Source organism: Gavia stellata, chromosome 8 (genome assembly GCF_030936135.1).
Source record: "Gavia stellata isolate bGavSte3 chromosome 8, bGavSte3.hap2, whole genome shotgun sequence".
NCBI classification, from domain to species: Eukaryota; Metazoa; Chordata; class Aves; order Gaviiformes; family Gaviidae; genus Gavia; species Gavia stellata.
In genome coordinates, this window is record NC_082601.1 from 24,214,743 (window position 1) to 24,235,205 (window position 20,463).

Consider the following 20,463-nt stretch of genomic DNA (forward strand, 5'->3'; position numbering starts at 1 on the left):
TGGAAGACAAGTTAAGCTGACATGTCTATAATTTTTCAGCTCCTCCTTTTCCCATTTTTCTGTCTTCTGCTGCCTTCCTTAGTCCCCAAGAATTGTCAGAGGTGACTGCTGATGGTTCTGAGGTGGCTGCAGCCCTCTTTAAGTTACTTCAAGCTCTTCAAGTTTCCTGTATGAAATTCTACAAACCCAGTCAATCTGAAAATAGCTAATTTATGTAATATTTTCTCATGCATTCTTTTGCTTCTTCAGGCTGAGATATTACTCCTTTCACTCTACTACTTAGGATATTAGCCATCCGTCTGCCACCGATCTTTCTAATGAACACTGATACAAAAAATAAATCAACTGCTTCTTGCTGCCTTGGATTATCTGTCAATAGATTTCCCTCTGTTGAGCAGTGGATCAACAATTTTCCTTCTCTTTGTTTTACTGCTAATGTACTTGTGGAATATTTTTTGTAGCTCTTGACATTTCTTGGTAGGTCTGTCTCATTTTATACCTTTGCTTTTCTAATTTTGTCCTTCATTATTCAAGCTATTTTTTATACTTGCCTTTTGTAAACCTCTTACTTTATCATTTCCGTACATTTCCTCCTTGTATTTCAGTGAAGAGCTCTTTCTTTTGCTAAGTTGAGCCTTTACTACAACTTCTAGCTTTGTGCTAGGATACATTGTATATGTAGTTAGTATTGTTTCATTAAGTAACTACCAGCTCTCTTTAACTCCTTTTACCTTACACTTGCTCCCCCACGACCTGCTCCAGGAATTTAGCTCTCAGTATTCTCTTTTTATGGAAATTTTTCTTCCTAGTCCATTGTTTCTGCTTTGATGTTCTTACTTCCTTCTGTAAAGTTCTGACGATGGATCATTTCATGTTCATCTTCACCCAAGTTACCTTCTGTCTTCGCAGCTGATCCTTCTGTATTGGTCAGGATCAAATGTAGGTAAAGAAGCCTTCCTGCTGCTTTCTGCAGATTCTTGTGCTGTGCCTTAGCTTTCACCTTGGGTGTTTTCTGTACTTTTGGGTTGAATCAGATTTCTTCTAAATGCTCTCTTATATTCTGTTTTGATTAGAATGGGAGATTTATTGCCAAATCTTCATCCATGTTCAATTTTTTCAACATTAGTTTTATGCATTTTTTGTTCTAGCTTTACGGAAACTCTAAAGAACAAAAATGTGATTCATTTTCACTAGTCTATTCCTGTAAAAGTATCTCATATTTTTTGTCTTACACATTTTATCTCTCCTTTGAAGTATACTCCTAACTAGAATTAAAATCTGGAAGCTAGATTGAGTATATTGTGGTTTATTGATTTTTAAAAAATTAATCTTTTAAGAATGTAGAACTTAAAAATAGTTTTCATTACTTTAATGCCAATTTAGCCAACCATTTAAGTAAATATTTACCTTCAGTCTCATTGAACTTGATGAGGACTTGAAATCCTTTTAAAAGAAAATGGAAGCAAAAATTATTCATACTCAGAGTGGTATCTCTGACTTCATTATTTATATACCTGTTTGAAACAGGTTTTTTTGCATTAGAGGGATCTTTCAGAAGATTCTTGCTATTCTTAGCATGCTTTAGCTGAAAATCTAGACTGTCTAAACCACGCTGCACACAGTTCCAGAAACCAAGAAATACTGAGGGATATTCTATTGCCCTTGTGGTGGGACAGAAATGTTTATAACTTAAATGAGTCTTTGAAAAAATTGTTGACTTATTAATGAGAAAAACCAGGAATCCCAATTTAATTGTATTGATTTGCCTTTTCAGAGACTTCTCGTAAGGTATGAGTGGAAATGAAAAACTATTTGCATTGTTTTCCATATACAGGCCTCTCCATTAAGTTTATCTTATCTTTATTGATTTCTGTCATCTGCTTCCCTCATTTTCCTCTTCCCAGCTGACCTACAGTCTCCTGGTGCATTCGTAGCTCCTAGCACTATTTGATTACTACCACGACTTTGTCACATCATTAAAATCTTGTGGGAGCTAACGAACAGATGCCCAGCTTAAGAAAACCGATAACCAGCAACCCAGCAGTACAAGGCATGTGTTTCACTGTAATTCCGACCTGGCTGTCCTGCCTTTACTGTATAGGTGTAAGGGAGCTGTGGCTGCCATGGGCTGAGGTGCAAGGTCTTGCCCTTGTGGGAGGCCTCTGTGTTTGGTATGATCTGCCCTGTCAGCAAGCCCACAACGCCAGCCAAATTCAGCCCTTGTGTCGTGTCTCCTGACATTTCACACTGGAAGTAAGCTTGGCCCATGCTGTTAACTACAAGTCCCAACAAAGCAAAACGTCTTCCCATCGTTCTAAGGTGGCTGCTGAAGTTTGGTTTTATTCTCCTTTGTCTTTGCTTCTACTGGCCTTTAACCCTCTGCTTTCCTTTTTCCTCTGTGTTGTGCCATGTGCTTCCTGTCTCCTCTCTCCTTTCACTTCTTCGTGATGTGCCTGTTTTCCCATTTCTCTCATCCCCTTCTCTGCTTCTTTCTTGTAGAGAGAGCCCTGATAGCTTTCCCTTTCACTCTTCCCTTTGCAGAACCAAGTCTCCTGCTTTACTCTTTTCTTTTTCCTTCACCAGCTCCTTTGCGAAAGTCCTTACCCAGGTCTCTGTGAGTGGCCTGCATGCTCTTGCATTTCAGAGAGCTCTGGTGAGCGGCTATAAAAGGGTTGCCAGCTAGGCCTGATAGTTTAGAAAAGGCAGAGAGTGGGAGCAGAGCTTTTTCTTCATTCCTGTTTCTTGTGTTATGCGGTAAGGGAGAAGAGAGCTGAATAGAAAAAGGTGCAGAAGGAGGAGAGGGTTTCCATGGTGGGGGACTGAATGGTAGAGGCAGCCGCATGTGGAGGAATGCTGTTGTGCCCACTGCGGGTCGAGAGCAGCAAATGGAAGAGCTAGCTATGCCCACGTAGCCTCAGATCTGGTGTGATGTTTGGCTGTTGCATGCTTCATTAGTACTTTAGAAAGTTTAACATGCATTTGTTTATTCATGTTCACGTGCCATGTCACTGTTTTAATTTGCTGAGCATTGAGAGCCAAGTTTGTCTTTAGGATGTCTTCAGAGAGCTTTTTCTACTCACGACCCCTGGGCAGAGCTTGGGCTTACACATCATTCTTTGTTTTTACAGCTTCTTTGTTCAGTTTTTTATTTTAGCTTTATTTTATTTTACTGCTCAACCTTTAAAAATTTATTTAATTTCATTTTATTTTTCAGACACCTCTTATTGAACCTCACATCCCTCATCGTCCTACTAAAACCATTACACAGGTAATAGGACATAGGTGTGCTGTAGAGCCAGACCGCTAGACAAAGGGAAATAACTCCTATTTCCAACAGTGTGATGCGTATCAGCTGAAGCGATGCTTGCTGTTAGATGTGATAAGTATGTGAGACTTAAAATCCCGAATATGTACTACATTGCTCTACAAAAGTAAGCATCTGTGCAAGGACTTTTAATTTAGGGAAAAGAGAACTTGTGTTTTGTTTTGCAGAAGGCAGTACAGAGATTGCGGAAAGTTTAAAATCTGTGTGTCTTGGTCCCTTTTTTTTCTCCATGATCACCAAGGTTCCTTCAGAAAAGATCCTCAGAGCTGGAAAGATTTTGCGGAATACAATTCTGTCCCGAGCCCCTCACATGATAAGAGATCGTAAATACCATCTGAAGACTTACAGGTGTGTGAGCTGATTGTATAGAGGTCTCTGAATTTTTATGCCTGCCATCTTCTGATTCATGATTTATGCCTTACCATACTTGCAGGTCTCAAAAGGTCTGAAATTATTCTGTGATGCTATTTGAGTCTGGATGTTATGCAGTCTTTAATGGGCCTGGTAAATCTTTTCTGAAGTGATTTGACTGGAAATTGAGTCCATGATTGTGAACGGAATATTCACATACAAAAACTCTTCCAAAGTTAATATCATAGTTAGCTGGGATATTCTGTGCAATATCAAGTTAAAATGTAGATTCTGTTCTCTTCGTATATCAGTAAGAGATAATAGGAAAGCTCATTAATACATTATGTTACTGTACTGATTGCTACAGCAGTATTGCTCAGTGTCAAGTTCTGAAAATTCACCTGGTGAGAAACATTCCTTATGTAGATTTTCTGTTATATTTAGAATTATTTTTTTCAGTGTATTGCCAGGCTTTCTTATCTTCCTGCTGGTGGCAGCACTATCTTGCTGAAGTGGGATAACAATGGCACTTGTAGAATGGGAATCTGACTTCAAGGAGTCAAGATCTATCTTAAGTTGGCTTAAGGAACAATCAGTTTGTTTTAGTGTCTAGTGTTTAAATCAAATACCTAATGCATTATTCAGAGTATATTTAAATAAAAATTGGTTTAAAATCTCTGAGTATGTCTTTTTAAAGACATAAAAATCAATATGTTGCTGATCTGCTTTCGAGATAAGTGCATCGATTTTCCATATTTCAGTCCAAAATGTATTTAATATGATGCAAGGTATTTGGAGCTTGTGAGTTGATCTGAGACTATATCACGATATGACATTGCTCATTGTTCTAGAAGAACAAAAGAGCATGTATGATAAATGAAGACCAATGCTGGTCCAAATAACTGCACCATTTTATATTATACATAACCGGGAAAAACTCTTACTGTTCTATCCTTGTGTTTTTTTAAATGTGGAATGCCAAAATTTAGATTGGATCCAGGTGAGGGAAAGTTTTGTCATCAAAATGGGATTTTAATTGGAAGAGCATTGTTTAAGCTAAATTTCAGCAGTTTCAGTATTATCTATTTCCTTGGTCTCTGAAAGTGATGCAAGAGGTGTAGAGCCATGAGAGCCTGTCTAGAAGGACTAGCCAGCTTCTTCTCTATTCTATGTGTGATCAGTTATAGATTTGTAAGTTTTTTATCACATTGCTTATTTGTTTCTGTTCTGCTGAGCTAGGGAGTGTTATGACAAAGAATTTTACTTAGTGACCATGTGGCTTTTTGGTTTTTTACCCCTTTTTGGGTGTTCTCCAGAACTTGAGGCCTGCTGTTGTCTGCCTCTGGGTGAGTCAGGAGCTGCAAGGTGAGCAGCACCTAGCATGAGAGAGCCTCAGAAACACTGTAGACCTACAAACCAATGTCCCCAAACACAGTGTGGCTGGAGTTTGGTTACAAATGGAGGAACACCCTCATAACACTTGCTCTTCCTGTGGAGGCTGTTCTCACTGGCAAAGCTTTTACAGTGTTAGATGGTTGTTTTCATGCAGGATTCTGAAAAGCATGAGGCTTTTGCTATCCCATGGTATACAGAGAAGGTTTCCTTTGAAATCTGGGTTGGAGGTTGTTGCGCTGGTGCAACAGGTTTTGTACCAGTTGGCACAGGGTCACTCTGATCCTCTGAACTTTGCATTTCCCAAAACACTTGTTGTTCTGCTGAGGTGACCCTCTCAAAACTGAACACCTTCACTGGTATTCCAAGCATGTATGCGTAGATGGTGACATTGTGTTTTCTGTAGGGTGACTTGACTAAGGTTATACAGAGTTTAAGATATCACTGTTCTTGACAGACACTGTGTGGCATCTCTCTCTCAGCTAGCTCCATTTTAATTTCTGTCTATTTATTTGTCCTTCAGGCAATGCTGTGTGGGGACAGAACTAGTTGACTGGATGATGCAGCAAAGTCCTTGTGTCCATTCACGAACCCAGGCTGTTGGCATGTGGCAAGTATTGCTGGAAGAAGGTGTTCTTAATCATGGTAAGAAAATCAGCATCTTGACTAAAACATGGACAATGTGTGACATCAGTGCCTCTGTAGATCTCCTTCATGAAAAAGAAGGGGATCGTGAGTCCAAAAGAAATGCTGCAGAGCAACCTGTTCATTCACGGGTGCAACACACAGACAGTATTACATGAATCTGGCTACCAATATACCTTTTTAACTTATGAGAATATTGAAAAGGAAATTAACAATTTGTAATGATAGCTCTAATTATACTTAGGAGTACACTGGCTTGTGATTATATTCCAAGAGCTGTATAGCACTCAGGCCAAAACCGAGATGTATTACCATACACAAAACTGACCTTCATCAAAGATGTGCAGCATTTGGAGTGAATGTGAGCATTTGTGTTTGCTCAGATCCATAATTTTGGAATGATTTTCAGTGGTTTTAGAATGGTTCCCAAATTCAGCACTCCAAATATTCCAGAGCAGAGATCTGGGATTTTATGTTAGTTTTCTGACTGTATTTTACATTGATGTAAAGCTTGCGAGCTATTGCCAGCTGCATCACAGTATCCAACTCAGCACATCACTCTGACTTGCTTGGAAGACCAAGGGTTTGTCCTTCGCCCTATCATAGCCTCTCTTTAGAATTCTTCTCTTGGTAGTCTTTCCATTAAGTTCTTCCACCAGGACACAGGTCAATGAACTTGCCCGTGGGATTATATCTTGATGATGTACATTTCTGCTACATCAGAAGGAGTTTAGATGCTTTTGTTACCTTTTAGCCCTGTCTGAAACATACAGGGCAAGGTGTTCATGCTAGAGAACACCTCTTAGAAATTCATGATGTAACCGTTTCCACAGCGTGAATTGTTTGCTTAAATGAAATGCTTTGAAACACTAAGAACAAAAACAGATCTAATAAGAAAAACACACACACATGCGCGTACACACACATGTATGTATACAACACATGTATACAGAAGACTTTTGGAAAGTATTTGTAGTACACAACTTAAAAGTGTACCTTCCAAGCTACGTAATTTGGATGTGTGAGAAATAAAGGTGTTTCATACTCTTGCAGTTTCTCTGTAGCTTTCTTTCCCTTCTTAACTAATATATCTGTGACACATACGATGCTACACAGACTTCTACAAGGTTAACTTTAATGAGGAGAGCTTAGCGTTTAATATGTTATGTTGTTTTCAGTGGATCAGGAACACCACTTTCAAGACAAATACTTATTTTATCGATTTTTGGACGATGAGCGTGAAGATGCCCCTTTGCCAACCGAGGAAGAGAAAAAGGAGTGTGATGAGGAGCTACAGGACACTATGCTTCTTCTGTCTCAGATTGGGCCAGATGCTCATATGAGGATGATTCTCAGAAAACCGTAAGCGGATTAATGAGTTAACATTATACATGGGCCTTCCTTGTGACGTGGAAACAAGAGAAATCTTCATTTATTATCAGGCATCCTTTGGACAGTTTTTTCACTTCAGTGCCAGTTTTTTCAACCTCTAAAGTTTATAAGTCCATATTAAGTCATTTCCAGTCCTTATTAATGCTTGTAAGTTGAACTGTGTGTTGAAAATAACCATCAAAGGCCATGAATGCCATCATACTCACCTTGAGGAAAATGCTGCATTATGAGTTTTTCTTTCATTTCTCAGTCTCCCCAAAAGTAGGTAATAGAAGAGTCCTGCTCCGTTAACACTTTCTGTGTAGACATGCCATTCAATTAACTATGCTGCTTTCAGTCATTGTGAGTGAGTAGAGTGGTAGGATGGCAGCACAGCAGATACCTTTCAATTACAGTCGTCAGTGGCAGCCATTAATTAGATTCATCCTTGGTAGAACTTTATTGAATTAAGATAGGCTGGACTTGGCCTGTTGTACTTTGCTAGCAAGGTGTGAAATGTGGCTCTGTGGGTTTATTTATCCATTCTTATTGTTATAAAATCAATACAGTAAAAAAAAAAATGCTTTCTGTACCTAGGCCACGGAGGATGTCTGCCTAACCTTTTCATAGCTATCAGATCATGTCCTCTCACTCATCACTTGGCTAACCATCCTTTCAGCAATACATTCTAGTTACACTGAGAACTGTGCTAAAGGCCTTTTTTACAGGCAGCTTTATAGTGCCTTGAAAGTAACCAGTATAAACTCTGTTTGACCCTCCATTGAAGGCAGCCTCTTCATTATGCAGGTAGTGTTTAGCGGCCACTGAAGACACGTTTTACTGCTAATTAAGCACACTGAGAATAATGAATTACTTAAGGTCATCTTCACTGAAGATTTACTTGTAAGGGTCAGTTCAAGAAAGATAAGTACACAAAGCTGGATCCTGCTCCTTTGAGGCCATTGGCGAAGTTTGTCTTTGCTATGGGATAAGCTTGGGCCCTGCCTACAGTGTGAGAACATTTTTTCTGCTAAAAGTGTTTTGAATCCACTTAACACAAGTTCTTGCTCCTGTTCTGTTTCCATCTGTATCCTTTCCCTGCTCCATTCTTGTCCCTGTGTTGTCTGTTTAGATTGTAAGCTCATTTAGATGGCACTTTTCCAAAAACTTGCTAAAAGCATTGAATTTCAAAAAGTGCCATCAGATACTTGTGCTTATAAAAATAGGTAACACTGCCATGCAGCAATAGTTTTAGAAGTATAAATTCTCTTTCCTCTGTTTATTAGAGGTCTAGTCAAACACAACCAAAGGAGCACTTACACCCTGTCACATAAAATACATAGACAAACCAGACAGGGAGCATGGTGCTTCCATAAACCTTTATGGTGTCAGGGAATTGAGGTTTTTTCTCCTCACAGAGATGTCCTGTGCATTCTCCACTGAGGAGCAAAAGAGGGCTTCTTGCACTCATGAGCAGCTGCCAGTCATTAGGAAACCGTAAGCAGTGCTATGTATGCTGTGACCCTGCACCTCTGCACTATCTCCTTTGCCTCAGGCTGACTAGGCAGGTTGGCTCTTGGAGAATTGCCCCCTTAGGTTATCATGGGTTTTGGCTGCGTACTACATTTGTTTTTCATCATGACTTTCAGAGCAGCCAGTGTAAGTTTACTCTGGCAGGATCAATGTTGATTATCATCCATACTCCCTACAGAGAGCTGAAAGGCTGGAATGGTGCTGTGGAAAGTACTGCTCTCCCCTCTGTATTGTCACTTGCACAGCATCACCTGAAAGAATATTCATAGGAGATTTCTCATGCAATACAGTGAGGGGAAAGAGGTTTTCTCAAGACTGACAGCCATCTGACATCTTTCCATATCTCTACCCCTGAAAGTGCTTATTTTCGCTGCCCTTTGCTCATGGAAGCAAGCTTGTACTGTCAGGCACCATATTAACTACTGTTCTAGTATTCAGTTTACATGCGTTATGATTTTGTTAGTTGAAAATCCACCCTGGGCTATGCTGTATCAAAGCTGTTAAAATCTCCATGAATCCCCAGAGTCCTGCTAGTTTTGACTAGACACCGTTACAGCTGCCAAAAGTTCAAGGAATTGTCAGGGCTTCAGAGACACTGGCTCTAGCTGACCTGAGCAGGACCCACAATTTTCAAACCAACACAGCTGCATTTTATAATAGTCACCATTTCCGGAAAGGTTGCAGAACTCAGATAATTACCCTGAAAGAAATAAGACAATATTCTTTGATGAGAAGATTACTTGGAGAACTTGATTGTATAATGAAGCTGTTGCTTTGAAAGGTGCTTTCTATTGTTCAAAATCTAAAAATCTCTAGCAGAGTGTCACTTGTTTTGACAGCCAACTTAAAAAATTCTCTGTTTATTACATTAACTGCAGCATTTTAACTGTCAAACTGTGAAAGAATGTTCTATAGTTTAAAAAACAGAATAGAGCTCAGGGAAATTTTTGGCAGCCTCTTGTTGCTTTTGGGTGGGTTTTTTTCTTTGGAAACACATACACTGTGAATGTGAAAATAGCTTTTTGTGAAGTAGCAAACACAGCTCTCTGCTCCTTATAATGCCTGGAGGACAGGTGCAGACCTTGAGCAAGTCCCTAGAAAAAATATTGTAGAATTAATACAGCTCTTCCTTACAAGCATTTCAATCCTTCAGTATGAAAATACATCCCCAAAACATTTTTCTAGTTATTTTATTTTAATGGTGTTCAGATATAGCTAATTTGATGGTAATCCCTGGTTAAGTAGGATGATATAATACAAAGCTAAACACAACAATAACAGGAGTCTTTAAAGGGAGAATGATACTCATCAGACAACAGTATTTAACTAGGATGATGTTATGGATTATATTCCTTTTTAATACTCTAGGCTACAGTAAGTTAGCAATATGACTGAAACAATAAATCTGTGTTATATATGGTTGGTGACTTCAGTCAGCAAATGTTTTTCTCAGTACAAAGCGTGTTTGATTCCACATGTGATCAGTAATCAAATTTTAGTGTCACTTGCAGAAGTAAGCTCGACAGGATGCTAGGGAGAGGAAGTGAAAACAAATCGAAACATGGTAAACAGCACAAAATATATATGTAATAAAATAACAATTTAATTATTGCTAAGAATCTATTGCTTCTTGAAGGTCTTGTAAAAATTAAGCAAGATATATTTATTCTCTTGTTCTTAAAAATTTTTATTTAGGTATTTAACCCAGCTGTTAGTAGTAAGAACCATACTGGGTTTCTCCATAAAGACTGTATTAAGTTCCATAGTCCTTGGTGGAGTTTCCTGCCAACGACATTTAATAAACGAAGTGTTATTCCTGGGACAGGAAATACAGATTATCTTTCCACATATCAGTTCACTGATATTTATAGGTATTATATATGTGGTAAATGGTATTTATGGAGTTAATCAAGGAGCACTGATTCAAGTACAAAGATTATGTAATTAGCTTCCGTGCTAGAGTAAGTGAACATGCATTCACTTTCACACTCAGACACAGGTAGTGGGTAAATTTATCCATGTCTCCTATATATTCTTTATGGTACTTGAAGACAAAATTTGTACTCTGGAAATATATGCTTATTTGATATATAATTGCAATGTTATGGGGTCTCTGATCTTTTCCCTTGTTCTTATTATCTGAGAATTTTCTGGTTAGCTGTGTAATAAAAATCATCAATTATATTGCTTGTACGCATGTGGTTTATCAATGGCAAAGTATTATGTTATTGTCAACATCCTAGTCACAGAGAAGCTCAATGTCTCTGACCTTGATAAAATCTCCAGACACTGAACAGTTTTTATTGATCACTTAATATCACCTGAGTTCTCCTGTCCATTAATGTGTAGCCTTGTTCTCTACCTATTGCATTTATTATCCTGTCTATAACCAGCTATTGCTGTTAGAATGTGTCCTCTGCAGAAACTAGGTCTTTACACAGCAGGATCCTACAAATCAACATCAGTGGGTCACCACACAGGTTTTACAGAAGCAGTGAGGCCTAATATCTCTCCACGTGACATCTGCAGAAGCAGAAGTAAAGACTGGGTACATCCACTATAGATTGTCAGTCCTTCCAATGTGCTAACACAGGAGGCAAATGGACAGACTGAAAGAAGAGTGTACCCTTTTTTCTTGATAGAGATCTGATGTAGTAAGATGTCATCCTTTTAAATTTTAATTTCATGTAGAAATTTTTTAATTTGTTACACTATGTTTTCCGTTTTCCAAGACATGCTGGTTTTGCAAGCATGTAATAAAATTAAAAGTTGTTACTTCCTATGGGAAGTATTATTTGTTAAAAACCTTACCTTGTGTTTCTTCAGTCTCCAGTGGAAGGTCGCTAGTACTGGCTTAGCTTTATTCTGTACTTAATTAAGCTGCTACTGCCCCACATAAATCACTAGGAGTGGCAGCCTTATAATTTCAAGCCAGCTTTAGAAATAGTAAAGAGTATTTTGAGTCACTAGAGGGCATAGCAGTACCAAACCAGTTACTGTTTCTCCCTTAACAGTTTATTCCATTCTGTATGAGAAAAGGATAATTTCATCCAAAACATTTTCTGTCTAAATTGGTCTTTAATCTGGGTAATAATAAATGCACATCATTGGTAAGTGAAAAACAGATGAAAAATATAGCTTGCTTAGCAGAGAAGATGTCAGTTGTCTTTATGTTTTCCATTACTTCTTCAGTACTTCCTTCATCCAAAAGAAGTCTCCACCAAACTTCTTTTGCAAAAAGATGCAATGTCACTCTAGAGTGACACAATTGCTGGGTACTCCCTCTACCTCACACATGACTTAGACAGACTGTTGAACCAAGAGGTGATAGGCAGAAAACCTGTAGAGCACTATATTTCTTTACATGACTTTCCCAATCCTCTAGATGCTAGAATCTTCTGTAATATCGACATTTTAGGAGGAAAACTTCTATCAGAAAGGTTCATTGTGACATTTCTTCTGGACTGTCCAAAGATTCAACTGTGCTGTTAATTCTTTTGACGCCACACATTGCACACAGTGGGGTTTGGAACTGTGCACTAGCCTGTTCTTAATGTGAGCATGTAAACCTTCTCCTTTGAAACTTCTGCCCCTGGAGTGGACTTCCTGGATCCCATTTCTTCACATCTTAAATTTGTCCTCTCCCTTCTTATGACAAGGTTGCTCTTTTCTTCTGTTCTTGGCCCATTGAATTAATTACTTATATTCTGCTTTTCACAAATCTAAAACATATTGTTTGAAAGGACTTAGTCCTGTAACAGTATTTGGGATAATGCTTTAAAGGATTTTTTGTGTGTGTGTGTATGTAACTCCAGTGCACTGTCTGAAATTATATCACAGGAGAATTTGTTCTTTTAGAAAATAAAGTTGTATTAGACACTTTAACTGAAGAGAGTCTTGTGAGTGGGAAAAAAATTAGGAGTTACTCACAAGCTCCTACAACTCCTTCTCATGGGTACTGTTTATTAGATCCTCCAAAGCATCTCTGACACACTGCAGTCCTCAGGGTATTTGTGTCCTTTTTTAGCAATCAGAAAATTTCCAGTGTGTAGACTACAGAAATGCAATTATTTCAGCCGGACTCATTCCTCGTTGTGCTATAGGAGGATTATTCCTTCATCACTGCATGCTTTTTATTAATGGTAGCTTCTTGTATTTCTGAGTGAGAGAAGTTGAAACTACTGAGTGGTTCTTACTTACCTTTGTGGCTGAACAACAGCACTCAGCATTAACTCTATAGCAATCATTTACTGTCCTCCAAGATGCACTGCTGCCTTTTCCAATTTGTTCAGCAGAAATTCACACACTCCTTTACAAACCACTACTAGTGTCAGTTTGCTAGAACTAATTAGTGCCGCACATGAAAAATAGTGTAGGTCCCACACTCAGGAGTCCTTTTGAAAGGAACAGATCTTTATGTACCATTTCTGATTTATCTGACCATTTTACATATAGAACACTTGATTTCATCAGGAAAGTTGCCTAATCAGGATCTCTCTGAGGTGGTTGCCATGGCTGCTGCTCAGTGTCATTCAGGTGGTTTCATATTGCACACTTCCATCCCTTGTGTGTTTCAGTCCTCCAGCTGGAACCATCGTTCAGTCCCTGTTTAGTGAGGATATACCCTTCAGTAGACGGTGCAACAGTGTTTGATGTTGTTTTGTACTTCTCTGAAGCATTCATTTTGAACATTTATTGCATTTTGCATTGTCCTTTTTGTCTTCTCTCTATAGGCCTGGCCAGAGAACTGTAGATGACTTAGAAATTATATATGAAGAACTTCTTCACATTAAGGCCTTATCTCATCTTTCTACCACAGTAAGTATTTTTAAAAATATGACTCATCACCAAAAGGGAGGTTGAATTTTGATTCCTGGTGCTTTATTAGAATTGGAATGCCTACAGCCCTTTCCATTTATACTTTCCATGCAAAGAAGTTATTCCCACCTGTGAGGACCACCCAAGCACTATGCAGATGTAGGTTGTCTTTTGGATATCAGATATAATTCTCTTCATGTGTTTCTGCACAGCCCCTACCTCACTCACTTGGCACAGGTGCCTCCATCTGGGTCCATATCTGAGTTTAAATTAAGATGCATGCAATCTGACCTGACACCTGGGACTGTGGCACTACTGAATTTTGGAGAATAGATGTCTGATTTCTGAACTATAAGAAGTCTTGGCTTGAACCAGTTAGGAGGACGAATTACACAGTGCAGAAGTGTGTACTGTGCAGTGCTGGCTGCTTGGAGTTTGATCACTGAGTGAAGGAAACCTCATCAGACACATTCTGTCTGAGTGGGCAAGAACAGTGCAGAGAACCAAGAATAAATGGAATGGAGAAAATGCCTGGAGGAGACAATGCAACTGTTTAAAGTCTCACCGTCATTGACACACCGTGTAGGCAACTAAAACAAGCTAAATAGCACTTCACTTGGTAGCAGCAAGATGTGGGTGCTTTCAGAAAAAGGAAGCCAGTCACAAAGTAGATTTATGTTTGACAATAGCTTCTTTGGAAGCTCTTGGTATTTTCAATAATTCTCATCATGGACAGATGCAGCTAATTATGAAGCTGCATTACAGAAAGATCGTACTCTGTGCAAACATGTAACACCTGAGCAATGTTTTTTCAAAAGAATGTGCATCCAGAGTTGGTAACTAAACTAAGAGGGAACAGACAGCCAAAATCCTGAAGCATCTCTGGGATGTAGGAAAAGAGTATTTAAAGAAAGAGTTCTGTAAGATCCAGAAATGACACTTTTCAAATCAAACAAAAGAAACTACCCAAGATAGACAGATACTGAGAGGGAGTGGAGAACACTCTTGATACTGCAGACATAACCCAGCAAAAAAAAAAAAATCCAAAACACAAAATATTTCCAGCTCAGAAAAAATTCAGACTTGAGGTCAGAATCCACAGCAAGTAGCATATAGAACGAGTATGACAAATCATACAAACTGCAAGAAATACTTGGCATTTTGAAGAAGTGCAGTTGATTCCATGTTTTTAGTAAGAATTTGGAAATGCCAGACAATTATGTGCAGCGTGAACTAAAGCAGAGGACAGAAACCATGACTAGCTTAGAGGAAATCTTCAGAGGAGCAACAGACAACATTGCTCCTATGAACCAGAAGATTAATGGTCAATCGACTTGAAAGCAAATCGAATGTTTATTCATTTTAAGCAAGGCATAATTAGTAAAGTAATAAGTTCTAGATATGCCATGAGCAGCAGGAAGTAAAATGGATAAAACTCAAGTTGCATGGTGGTGAACTAATCCCTGCTAGAGAAGCCTGTGAAATTAATGTATGAATGAAAAACAATTATATAATGCATCAAATAAATAAAATTCTTGGCTTCATCAAGAGGATTCATTCACTGCAGAGGCAAATGACTGAAACAACTGAGAAGACATCTGAGGATGTACATGGATAGGCTTGTATCAGACACAGTGTGGCCAGCAGGACTAGAGAAGTGATTGTACCTTTGTACTCAGCACTGGTGAGGCCACACCTCAATACTGTGTTCAGTTTTGGGCCCCTCACTACAAGAAAGACATTGAGGTGCTGGAGCGTGACCAGAGAAGGGCAACGAAGCTGGTGAACGGTCTAGAGCACAAGTCTGATGAGGAGCGGCTAAGGGAGTTGGGAGGAGAGGAGGCTGAGGGGAGACCTTATTGCTGTCTACGATTACCTGAAAGGAGGTTGCAGAGAGGTGGGTGTTGGTCTCTTCTTCCAAGTGACAAGTGATAGGACAAGAGGAAATGGCCCCAAAGTGTGCCAGGAGAGGTTTAGATTGGATATTAAGAAAAATTTCTTCACTGAAGGGGTTGTCAGGCATTTGAACGGGCTGCCCAGGGAGGTACTTCAGTCACCATCCCTGGACGGTATTTAAAAGATGTGTGGATGAGGCGCTTAGGGACATGGTTTAGTGGTGGACTTAGCAGTGTTAGGTTAATGGTTGGACTTGATGATCTTAAAGGTCTTTTCCAACCTAAACGATTCTGTGATTCTGTGAACACTCTCTGTGCAGAACAGCGCTAATGTGATTGTATTTCCTGTCCTTATGAAAGCATCATTGCATTCAGGCAAAGGTTATAAGAGTTTGGTGAGCTAATTGTTATAGAAATCAGAGGCCTGTGGGTGCGTTCACTGGTCCGTGTACTAAAAACACCTGTCCAAACACCTCTATTTATCCCTCTTCTCCAGAGTGCAAACAGGGAGTGCTTCACACTGGCTGTCACGAAAGAGTTCTGGGAGAGGTGGCCGGTGTGGTACGTTTATGCTTGGTGCCTGAGTGGAGGTTTAGTGAGTGCAAAGGCACCTAAAGAGAACATCAGAGCCTGAATTTGTCCACCCATCTTAGGACATGCAGCTACCAGACTCTCATCTGGATTGTGCCCAGAATTTAAGAGTTCCTCCCCAAGTTTTTCTTCATGACCTAAAAATTTTTTCAATTTAAACAGTTGGGAGAATGGTGTGAAAATACGACTACTAAATATATGTTGGAGCCAGCTGTTGATCTGTATTTGGCATGATTAAGTTACACGGTAGTATCTCTGAAACGTGGATTGTCACCAGCTAACATTCTCTGCAAACAAGAATCCCACTGCTTGGAAGTTGGCTTCCAAGTCCTTGGAGACTTGCAGTTGTATGAAGAGAGACATAAAGCACATAGGAAAACTCAGCATAATATGAGGTTCCCAGTGCTGTTATTATTTTATGAAAGTAATTCTAACAGTGTTTACAGTGAGAAAAAGCAGTTGTAAATAGTGTCTTACTAGAGGCAACTGCCCAGTCAGTCCTAAGAGCTAATCACACCAGAGCAATACAATGAGGAGCAGGCTGACACCAGGGGCAGTGTCACATTCTCCAGCTCCTGGAAGAGGTAGTTTTGCCTGGGAAGCTGTCAGGCAGAGAGCGGCCTCAGCAGGTCCAGATGGCTGTGCCTCATAGCTCAACACAGCAGAACTGGCCAGACTTATGTCAGTAAGTGGAAGGATACTGATTTCTCAGGGGAGAACAGGAGTACCGCAGAGCCCCATGGAGTAATTGACAATTGCTAGCTATCTTCTGTAATAGATTAGCTATTACCATTTGAAATTTTCCATCATGTTAGTGTTAATCGTTAATGATGGTTTCACATGTGTGTGTGTGAAGAAGGATGTGGAGACCTGTATCTTAAAGATGCCCTTGTCTGAGCCATTTGGAGCCAGGAAATGTAGAGGTTCTTGTTCTGTAAAGCCAATCAGTAGGAAATAGGACATCAAGTGAAGCAGACTATTGTCTGGCTCTGGGACTCTGAATGAGTGCTGAGCGATGCAGAGGGAAGGAAAGCAGTGACTGGGGTATATTATGTGACTTCCTCTCACTGGGAAGAATAAGATACATAAAAAACCTATAATTTCTCTCTCTTTATTTTAAGGTAAAGCGAGAATTAGCAGGTGTCCTAATTTTTGAGTCACATCCCAAAGCAGGAACAGTCTGTAAGTAAATGGAGTCCTGTCAGATCTTCTTTCTCATCTGTGGCATGAACAATTAAATTCTTAACGTTTAAATGACAAGAGCAAAAATTGGATGCACTCTTCAAACTTGACTGGCACTCAGTGTTTAAAACCTGGGGTAATAGCTGTTGGCTTAGTCTGTTGCTGATTGCAGGGACAGTACCAAAATTATTTCTATATCCTTGGTTGGATGTATGTATCACCTGCAATCTGGGTGGTTTTTATCTAGAATTTTGGGTTGGACCAATCTCTATTTAAAATTTATTTTAATATTATCCTTGTATTAAAAAAAACCTTGCTGCACACAGTAAAGGATTTAAAATGTTGGATTACTCAGACCTGTTCATATTGATAAGTTTTAGCAAATGAATGCCAAATTCAGAGCCACTAGAGAATTGGGTTAGAACATGGTGCTACTGGTGGCATCCAAATCTGTGTGCTGATTAGTAACTCATAACCTGGCACGTATCGATAAAGTAGTTGTTGCAATTGTCATGGAAAATAAAAGCAACTTTCACATCAGTGTAGTAAAATAACTACTATATGGGGGGATGTTTCTGAAATCTGAAGATCATAGTATGCCCTTTTTCAAGGTAGACATTAGTATGACTGCAGTAGAGTTACCTTGAATTTTACTGAGTGCAGAATCCGGCCCATTTATATTTTGAATAACTATATTCTCACCATAAAATCTTTTCTCTCTCTTGCAGTATTTAATCAGGGAGAAGAAGGTACTTCTTGGTACATTATCCTAAAGGGATCAGTAAACGTAGTCATTTATGGCAAGGTATTTTTTTCAGACACCTTTTTGTATGATTCTTATTATTGAAATTTTAAGAGTAAACTTTGAAGGAATACAGTTTAATTTAGAGCAAAATTGCTTTGTCTGAGGAAAAAAATTGAATGTAATTTTATTAAGAAATGATCTGGTGGTTTCACTGATTATACTTCCGGTTGATTGCTGAATAATTTCAGGATATATTACACACTTTCTGAATATAATTCAGCAGAGTTACATCAGTATCTTTGGGATATAGTCATTTGCTGGATTTTGGTGAATTGCCAGACTTCTGTCTCATGGGGGTTTTTGCCCTGTCCCTTTACCACCATATTCTCTTGCATTTGTATGACTAACTTTTCTCACTCATGTCAGGCATGTCTGACAAAAGTACTGCTTTGTGACTAGTGGTTCTCAGGTTGGATGAACCCCTCCCAAATTTATGCCAGCTCTTCATTTTAGTTAAGCTATAGACTGAAAAGCATCTCTATTAAATCTCCTGTTTATGAGGGAGGTTTTTCAAGGCAAAAAATAGGACTTTGGTACTCAGCAATCCCTTGAGTCTTTAAAAATGCCTACTTCCCTATTTATATCTCATTCAGTGACTGAGAATCCTCCATTCCGAACACCAAGTGTTGCACCGAAATCTAGCATAGAGGCCCTGGTGCTAAGTCTGCTCCTAAGTAACCCATATTTAGCTACACTTTTTACATCACTGGGTGGGCCAGATCCTCTGTTACTATAAATTGGAGTAAATGGTGCACTGCTGATTTATACCCGCTGAGGATGTGCTGTTACATGTTATTTCTGCAAACTTGATTTTACTTTTTAGGGCCTCTATAAATAAAAAACAAACAACAACTTCCTGTCTTCAACAGGGCTGGAAGAGTCCTTCAAGCTGAATGTAATTTCAGAGAACAAGTCAATTCTTTCCCATTCTTGCCTTTCTTTAGTAATATTAATAACCAGCTATCAAGTATTGTTTCCTAGTCATTATTTTGGCTGTTGATTTCCTGCCAAATAGATTTGTTTTGCTGTTTGATTGTGAAGTCCGGTGTTTGTACAAGGACTTTCAATAGAATCCAGAGTAATGATGGGTTTCTGCATGTAAATGTTTTGCTCTGTGCAGGGTGTGGTATGTACTCTACACGAAGGAGATGATTTTGGCAAGTTAGCGCTTGTGAATGATGCTCCCAGAGCAGCATCCATTGTTTTGCGTGAAGACAACTGCCATTTCTTGAGAGTAGACAAGGAGGACTTCAACAGGATCCTTAGGGTAAGAGTGGGAAGGGCCACCCCAACAGCGTGATATCGGAACTTGCAAATTTTTCTAGAGTCTGTCTTATTTCTATGGATATATTGATATTGATAACCTTGTTTGAAGTGCCACTAATTGCAGAACAGAGATGTAACAGTCTAGAAGATTAAGTAAAGAATATATTAATCATCATTCCTCTTTTTCTGTTCCTAGCTCAGCCATGAAAATGGGATCAAATGCAATCTTTTGTCTCTCACATTTCTGTGGTCTAGAATTTGCCAAGTGCTCAGTTTTTCCTTATGCTGTCCAGGATTTCTGGGTGATCTTCCATCTAAATATTGAATAAAACAAGATCACTCATTCTCCCAGATAGGTCAGTGTCAGGTACCTTAACCTCAATAGATTCAAGGCGGAATCAAGTGGCAAATTAAATAAGCTACAGGTAAATACACAGATGTCTTTACCAGAGAGCTCTAGAAAGATATTCCCAGACTAAATTTACAGTTATTCACGTTAGGGCAAATGTGTTCCAAAGTCCACTTGTAATTCTGTAAATACAGGCTGTTTTGCGATCATTCATAGTATAGGAAGTCAAAACCAGTATCATCCTGTATTTGAATGTATACATGCCCACTATTGTAGCAATAAAACCAGTCCAGACAGAGTACTGTGCTAGAAAAATGACATAAGATTGTGTTTACTGTACAAAAGGGAACGAGGGTCCCATTGGCATTAAGGTTGGGTTGGCCATGGAGACTCCCAATTGATTTAGCTTCGGTTGATACTTCAAAGAAGATCAAAATCCGTGGTCTTACTGATTTTCATCTGTGTTATTTGAATGCACATTATATTTAATTCTTCTTTTTTTTCTTTTTCTACTACGATCTGGTAGTAGAAAATGAAAACTTTACTGACAGTTTATTGAGCTAAGACTTACCATTTTTAAGTGCAATTTTATTTTTTTTTAAAAAGAGGAAAGTCAGATTATAGATAATAATGTTCATATATAAGTGGGGACAGAGGCTACATTACATATGGAAAGTTTGGGGGGGTACTCTGTTTTTTGGCAAACTTTTTTCCCTGTGCCATAGCCAGTCATTTTTCACATGCTTCTTGCTCTAGTCCCTCCCACAATTCTCTGCCTCCTCCCTCAGTGCCAGTGCTTCCCTCTTGATTCTGCGTCTGAGAAAAGCAGAATAAAGATAGGTAAATACAGGAGAAAAGAACCAACCCCAGAGTCTTTTGTGTTTGAAAGTCATGCACTTTTTCAGAGTAACTAATCAGTCAAATTGGGTGCAATTACTTT

At 39.0% G+C, this 20,463-nt stretch overlaps 1 protein-coding gene across 3 annotated transcripts in view; it reads left to right on the top strand.

Annotated features, from left to right (window-relative positions):
* The window catches only part of RAPGEF4 (Rap guanine nucleotide exchange factor 4), a 160,842-nt gene that overhangs the window by 100,777 nt on the left and 39,602 nt on the right, over nt 1-20,463 (top strand). For all 3 annotated transcript variants that reach the window (XM_059820673.1, XM_059820674.1, XM_059820675.1), the window contains 8 exons: nt 3,215-3,268; nt 3,567-3,673; nt 5,592-5,713; nt 6,892-7,075; nt 13,351-13,435; nt 17,043-17,103; nt 17,832-17,908; nt 19,029-19,175. In XM_059820673.1, coding sequence (XP_059676656.1) covers nt 3,215-3,268; nt 3,567-3,673; nt 5,592-5,713; nt 6,892-7,075; nt 13,351-13,435; nt 17,043-17,103; nt 17,832-17,908; nt 19,029-19,175 — 837 coding nt within the window. Of the gene's footprint in view, nt 1-3,214; nt 3,269-3,566; nt 3,674-5,591; nt 5,714-6,891; nt 7,076-13,350; nt 13,436-17,042; nt 17,104-17,831; nt 17,909-19,028; nt 19,176-20,463 lie in introns of those variants that run through there.